The sequence below is a fragment of the Vulpes lagopus genome, chromosome 12 (assembly GCF_018345385.1).
Source record: "Vulpes lagopus strain Blue_001 chromosome 12, ASM1834538v1, whole genome shotgun sequence".
Classification (NCBI taxonomy): Eukaryota; Metazoa; Chordata; class Mammalia; order Carnivora; family Canidae; genus Vulpes; species Vulpes lagopus.
The window spans coordinates 65,572,185-65,579,609 of NC_054835.1; the positions used below are offsets into that span (position 1 = coordinate 65,572,185).

Consider the following 7,425-nt stretch of genomic DNA (forward strand, 5'->3'; position numbering starts at 1 on the left):
GCTCAGTGCCTCAGGCTGTGTCTTGTAGCTTTACCATCTGGAATTATTCCCCAGCACGAATGTCTCAGTCAACACGGATGGGAAGGAGACGGTATGGAAAATTGCACACCAGCTCCTCTGTGCCTCTAACCTGGATGTTTTCCATATTCCTTCCATTCACATTTCATTGGTCAAAGCAGGATATGTGGCCATGCTTTATATCTAGGGGGTGAGCAAATGCAGTCCTTCCAGGTGCTCACAGTGGGAAGAAATTAGAATATCCATGAGGACCGGTAACGTCTACCAGCCATGTGAATGGGTAAAGTTTGAGGATTGGAGTATTACCTTAATGAAGAAACAGACCAATTGGTAGTCTTATTATTAAAAAAATAATAAGAGAATCCAAACATCTCATGGTGCATGAATATAAAATAGAACGGTCATCAGAATTAACCTTTTGGCATTTGACTTAGTTTTACGGAATTTAAACAGTGATACAAGCTACTCATGAAGGGTGCTCTTATCTCTTTGGTATTTTGTGTTTTGTTCATGGAGGTTCATGACACCATTCATTCATTGCTTAGACACGTTGTCTCATCGAGGGGGCGGATTTCCTGCAGATGCAGAGCCCTCAGCGAGAGAGTGTTTTCCTGTTTTGCAGACCTGGATCCACATGCTGGTGATTGTTGGTAGCATCTTCTCTTATCTTGTCTTTGCCTTGGTTTTCGGAGCCATGTGTGTAACTTGCAACCCACCATCCAACCCCTACTGGATCATGCAGGAGCACATGCTGGATCCGGTCTTCTACTTGGTTTGTGTCCTCACAACCTGTGTCGCCCTTCTGCCCAGGTATGGTGTTTCCCTATCAGGAGAGGATGTGAAATCACAGGCTTAGAATTCTTCAAGCAGCTGCTGAGAATGGGTGGCAGACCGTCCTTTTCACTGATAGCAGAGAAAACATTGGTTTTATCTCTTTTTACCAGAGAACAGATCTGGTTTAAGCAAACGGGAAGAGTCCTTTTCACTCTCATGGAAAATTCTCATCTGGTTGCCATGCCCCAAAGATAGGGCAGCCTCACGCACAGGGTTAGATGAGGATCCTTCCCTCTGACTTTTTGTTCAGCTAACTCCCACGGGTGCTGCCCTCCTCTGCATGACTGGAGATGACTCACCCTCAGCGCATCCCTGCCTGCAGGAGGGAGAAGGAGAGCAAAGAGAGCGCAAGCAACTTTCCTCTTTTGTGTTTTTGTTTTGCTTTGTTTTTAATTTGTGATGGCATGACTCAGGAGTTGCACATCCTTGCTCATTTCCCATTAACTAGGACCTCAGTGTGTAGGCTGTGAGTGGCTAAAGTCTAAGGGTTTCTAAAAGGAAAAAAACAAACAAACAGGAGAATGTGTACCAAGGGACAAGTAGCGGCCTCTATATGACCTTATAAACACTGGAAATGTCCCTCTTGTATCTGAGTCCAGTTCTCTTTCCCATTTTAGTTTAACTTGAATTTCTAATATGGTCCGGGATGGAAATGGCTAAGAAGTATGCGTGGACTTTTAATCTATGGCTCTGTCTCTTTCTGTTTGTTATAAAATCCATCTGTTTAGCTGGAAACACCTTGCAACGTCGTTGTTCTGCCTTTTAAGACATGATAGGAGAGTCAAAATCGTGATCATAGGTCATTCTCTAACAGAGTCGACGAACTGGCTCACAGGCCAGATCTGGCGCTCTGCCTGTTTTTTTTTTTTTGAAGATTTATTTATTTATTCATGAGAGACACAGATTGAGAGGAGAGGCAGAGACACAGGCAGAGGGAGAAGCAGGCTCCTCGCAGGGAGCCCGATGCGGGACTCGATCCTGGATCCGGGGATCACGACCTGAGCCAAAGGCAGGCGCCCAACCGCTGAGCCTCCCAGGCGTCCCCCTCTGCCTGTTTTTAAAAGTAAATAAAATTGTATCGGCACGGAGACACACTAACTCATGTGCTGTCTGCGGCTGATTTTGCACTGCACCCGCAGACCTGAATGGTTCCAGAGCCCGAACCATTGTCTGGCTCGCAGACCCCAAACTACTACTGTCTGGCCCACTGGAGGAAAGTTCGCCAGCCACCCCCAGTTTGTAACACCATCCTAAGACCCAGCGGGCACGCTCCCTTTGTTACTGATGGGCGTGTCTTCTAGAAACGTAGAAGGAAAACCCACTGGAGTCCTTCTGTGGTGTTTATGGTTGTGTACATAACAACATCCCTGCCAAACTGAGATGCTTTACACTACTCACTGTTATTACCAGCTTCTAGATTAACAACAAGATGAACTTGTAGAATTCATGAAGAAACAAGTCCTCTAGAGTTCTATAGTTTCACTGAAAAAAAAAAAAACCCTCGAGAACATTAACAGTACAATTCTTATATCATTGTGGCAGGCTGGAAAGAAGTGTCCCCCTCAAATGTATCCGTAATCCCTGGAGCCTGTGAAGGTTCTGGATTTTGCTCCTGCAACGTGATTAAGTTAGGGATCTTGAGATGGGAAGATGATCCTCTATTATCTGGTGGGCTCGAAACGCCCATGTATCCTTGAGAGAGGGGGTGGGGGGCAGAGGACGATTTGACACAGACCACAGTGGCAGAGATTCCGTGGCCAGGAAAGCCAGCAGTTGGCAGCTCGAGGAGGCAGGGAACAGATTCTCCTCGGAGCCTGCGGAACGCGCGTGGCCTTTCCAACACCTAGATTTTGGTTCAGTGAACTGATGTCAGGATTCTTGGCCTTCGGAACAGTGGGGAGAATGAAGTTTGGTGGTTCGAAGCCATGAAGCGTGCGGTAACTTGTGACAGCAGCCCCAGAAAGCGAAGGCAGACTCTGTTCCCAGGAAGGTGGGCGCCCGTTATAACAAATTCTGAAAAAAGGTGAAGGTGGCTTGGAGTTGGCTGATGGGCCGAGACCGGGAGGATGTAGGGGTGCGAGATAGACAAACAGCAGATGTCTCTAAGCAGACTGAGGGTGATGACGGACGCTGAAGCTCCTGCTGGTGAGATTCAGGGCAGAGTGGGAAGTGGCACAGGTGGAGAAAACCGCATCGGCTTAAAAATACGTCTACAAAAGGATGTTGCTAGAGATGTGGATGTTAAAGGCACCGCTGGCGAGGAGTCCGAAAAAAGAACAAATGAGAAACGCGTTAGTGGAAATTTGAGGCAAGGAGATCTTGGCAGCGTAGCCGCAGAAAACTTAGCTGAAGTGGGTTCCCCTGTTCCGTGGAAAGTGGAATTTGTGAACCATGAACTTGGATATTTAGTGGTGAAGGTTTGGCCTGGTTTCTTCCTTCTGCTTAGCATAAAACGGGAGAGAAAGGAAACTGAGGGGAAGGCCTGTTAAACCCAGAGAAACTAGATTTAGGGGATTCTCTGCCTATGCAGATTCCAGAAGCTGTGAACAGGAAGAGCTGGGCTTTTGGGAATTCGCCTTCGAGAGGAGGCCAACAGGGGGGCTGGACAGCCTGTGGCTCGTGCTGAAGACATGAGGACTGTGACCTGGATCCCGCCAGCCACCTCGGCAGCCGCCGGGACAGGAGGTGGGCCGTGGTCAGAAAGCTCTGAGGGACCCCCCTGGCTGACGGCACGATCCCCAGGACGCATGTGGAGGACCCACAGGGTTCAGGAGAATGCTGGCCCGGAGGGACCCTCGGGGACACGTTTGTGGTACCGTGTCACAGGAGTCCAGGAAGCTAACACCAGCCTTGTCTGTGTATTTACGTGCACTTTCCGTGTACTGGCCCGTGTGGCCGACCATGAGGTCTGTGAGGTAGCGCAGTATCGGTACCTCTACTTTTTTTTTTTAATTTTTATTTTTTTTAGTACCTCTACTTTAAAGATTTTATTTTGTATTTACTTGACGGGCACTTGCAGAAAACACGCACCGTTTTCTAAGTGCTTTACAAATACTGACTTAATAGGGCCGCAGTCTCTGTCTTCTAGCGTCCTTATCTTTTCCCTTTCCCTCAAGGAGGCCAGGGGCCACCAGACCCTGTTATTTTTTCCAACTGGGGAGTACGTGTGTGTGTCCCGTGTGGCATTTGCGGCGACTGTAACTCTGTGATGCTTTCTGTCCCCTAGGTTCATATACCGAGTTCTCCAGGGATCCCTGTTCCCATCTCCAGTTCTGAGGGCTCAGCATCTGGACAGACTGACGCCAGAGGAGAGAACTGAAGCTCTCAAGAAGTGGAGCAGGGCCGGAACGACGGGCCAGGTGACCGCTCAGTACGCTGACCACCCGGCTGCCAAGTCAGAGAAGAGAGCCACGCCTGGCCCTTCTGCTGCCTTTGCCAGGATGCCTGCACCTTCCAGAGCTGTCGAGCGGGGAAGCGTATCTGTACATGAAACTGTTTTGGACTCAGACTTCTGTGAAAAGAAAATCTCAGGGATGCCTGGGCCCTCGAAGGGTTAAAACAAAACAAAACCAAAACAGGGTATCTATCCTCCTTGCAGTTGCACATCTCATTTCAGATTTGGAAGAGGCACCTCTGTCAAGCAAGAACGAGGTGGATTTTTCCTGAAAGGACGTGGACGTTCTACTGTGCCTGGAAAAGCCAGTGTGATGATGTCACTTTCTGGATGTTTGTACGTACATTTGTAAGAGAGGTTGGAGTTTGAACCTGAACTGAGTCTGGGGAGGTGGACTATTTAATTCCGAATCCAACGCTTTTATGAAACTTTCTGGATTTTGTGAAAGCATTTTAAACTGTCTTATTTTAAATTCTTGGGCCATTCATTTGAGATCTGTTTATTTTATTGGGAGCTCTCAGATTCCAGGGAAATGTTTTCAACGAGCAGACTCCAATCTGAATTTTCTTTAATGAAGAAAAAGTCGTTTTTAGCTCCGTTAGAACTCGGAAGAGATTTCCACGTGAAAAAAAAATGTTACAAATCGTTAATTTCTAGAGAAAAAAATTCCCAAGAGCCTTTTAAGTGACAATGTACCTAAAGAAGGGCAATAACTGTACTATTTAAAATGTAATCAGTGATTATTAATGGATTTTTATTTCCTCCGGGAAGATGCCTTTGGTCATCTGACCGCAGGCGTAAGGCATACACCTCTCTGCTCGGTTCGGTGTTTTCTCTTGAGGCGGAGTCTTCCTGGGGAAGGGCAGAGGGATGCCAGGGTTCTGGAGGAATGTGTTCCTCTCTCCACTTTCAGGCAAGAGAAGACCTTTTGTGAGGTCTTCAGGCAGACTGAATCAGCTGGTCTGGAGCCCCTTTGGCCAGTCGCCCTGTTCTGAAGCTGACGACAGCCGGGTCAAAATGAGACAATCAATTTGAAGACAATCTTCAAGAGACTGTTTGAGGGTTCATCGTCTTTACAGTACCCTACAACTTCTCTGGTGCTGTGACCTTTAAAGATCAGCTGTTATGAATTGAGACTAATACAGGTGGTTCTCAGGATTCCATGAGGTTCTTAGAAAAATGTGTTTTTTTAATACATTTTAGGACGGGAATGTCTACAGCAAGCGAACTGCTGTTGCAGATCATGTATGCCCGTTTTCGTTGGAACAGAGACTAGGTTACCAGCTAAGCTCAGATGTTAGGAGGTCATCAATTCTTGTCGAGTTCTTTTAAAGCTCAACATGTATTCATCTGAAAATTGTCGGCCACGAGCCACCCAGAATCTCCTTCCCGAAATCTCCTTCTATGTCTGCATCAAGGTCTTATGACTATTAATCTGATATTCTCAGGGCTTCATCATCTCCTGCTGCCTATTTGTCCTGGTCTGACTTCTTTTGGGTAATTGATATTACTGCAAATAGTCTTGTATCATAGAGATGGATTGCTAGAACTTTCAAAATCGCACCTGGCTATTGGAGGTTGCTTTCTGCTTTCTTAATGATTTTTTTAAAAATAAACTGTGTAATAAGAAATACGTATGAAAAACTGTCATCACTCCTGTGCCTACCACTGAATCCAACAGTAATTGGTACCAGAATTTAGAAGAATTTAGAATTTAGAATTTTCTTATATGGGAAAATCAGTAATGTCATATCAGCTGTTATCCTCATAGCAGCTGCCATTCATCCCTTGAATATAAATAAAAGATTAGAATCTAAAGATAAAAAGAATTAGCCAAGAGGACTAAGAAAAAAAGTCATCTCTTGGATGTCAAGTATCCGTACATACAAGTTAAAAGAAAGTCTGGAGTGTTCATTTTATAGGTCCACAATCTCTTAGCCACAATTCAAAATCCCAAGAGCTCTGAAGCTGAAAAATTTTTCATAAATTAGGCAAAATTCAATGTCCTAAACAGATGGAAGGCAATTTATTTAAATATAATTATTCAGATACTTTGCTATAAAAATGCATTTTGTTACTGGGTGATAAGTCGTGTTTTTTAATTTCTGAAAAATTCTGGATTCTGAAACATGTCTGGCCCTTGGGCAAAAGAGATTTGGGATCTGTAGTGAGGCTTTAAAGGATCTCATTTACAAATAAATAAGTTTTACGCAGAGTTACCCAAGCCCATCTGATCTGTTGCATTTTGGTATTCAGTGTATTTTACTAAGTTTCGGGGAACCAAGCATTGTATCATTGCTCCTGGTAACCAGGAAAAATTGATTTAATGATATACATTTTGGGGTATAATTTTATACCAAAAGATTCATGAAAGAATTGTATCAGGCTCCCAAGATGTACTCTAGATGTAAAAGATCCCTCGCGCTGTTACCAGGATTTAAGTTTTCTTTGGACACTGGAGGGACTTTGAGAGTATTAGCAACCTCTCGTTTTCAAAGAGTCACCCATCACCTAAGACAAAAGAGCACGTTGCTGTGCTGGTGGGACACATGACAGGTGAACTCGGATTGGTCAGCAGCTGGGGGCCAACTGTTCTAGGGGGACGCATGGATTTCTGGGACTTGCGATCCACGTTCCATGTCCATTAAAAAGAAGGATTGTACCATTTTATTTGCATGAAGGGTTATGTAGAATAAGTACAGTCGGTGCACTTGACCGAACAGAAGTTGAGCAAAGCTACAGATTATTACATTATGTACCTACAGCTAGAACCAAACCGACGTATGCTCTTCAGCTCTCACACAGTTGTGTCCATCATTCTGTTGCTGGATTTCAGTCTCAACAGGTTTATACAAACCACAGAGTAGGAGACACATAACATGGAAAGTGTCAAGGTAGCTTTTCAAACCTGAAATGTGTGTACATGCAGAGAAGTACAAAAAAAAAAAGTGTAAAATTGCTGGTGAAGGTCAGCAGGGAGTCCTAACTTGTTCGGAAGGCATTTCGATGTGGCTAAATGGATGCCTGACAGATTATTTCCGTGTGAAAATTGGCATTTGGCAGCTTTTCAGTGGGGAGAAATACCTTTAACCACCAGTTACTTCGGGAATTGACGTGCATAGAGTGGCCTAGCGCTTAAAAGCATTTTTAGATTTTTGTTTTAGTGACCAAGGCCGAAG

The 7,425-nt window shown here is 45.1% G+C and overlaps 1 protein-coding gene across 4 annotated transcripts in view; it reads left to right on the forward strand.

The window, feature by feature from the left end:
* The window catches only part of ATP10D (ATPase phospholipid transporting 10D (putative)), a 100,063-nt gene extending 94,180 nt beyond the window's left edge, over positions 1-5,883 (forward strand). For 3 of the 4 annotated variants that reach the window (XM_041723854.1, XM_041723853.1, XM_041723852.1), the window contains 2 exons: positions 641-828; positions 4,079-5,883. In XM_041723854.1, the coding sequence (XP_041579788.1) occupies positions 641-828; positions 4,079-4,409 (519 nt within the window). In that variant the 3' untranslated portion in view covers positions 4,410-5,883. Of the gene's footprint in view, positions 1-640; positions 829-3,382; positions 3,538-4,078 lie in introns of all 4 variants that reach the window. The other variant, XR_005982953.1, reaches the window with a different exon arrangement.
* Positions 5,884-7,425: the final 1,542 nt, after the last annotated feature.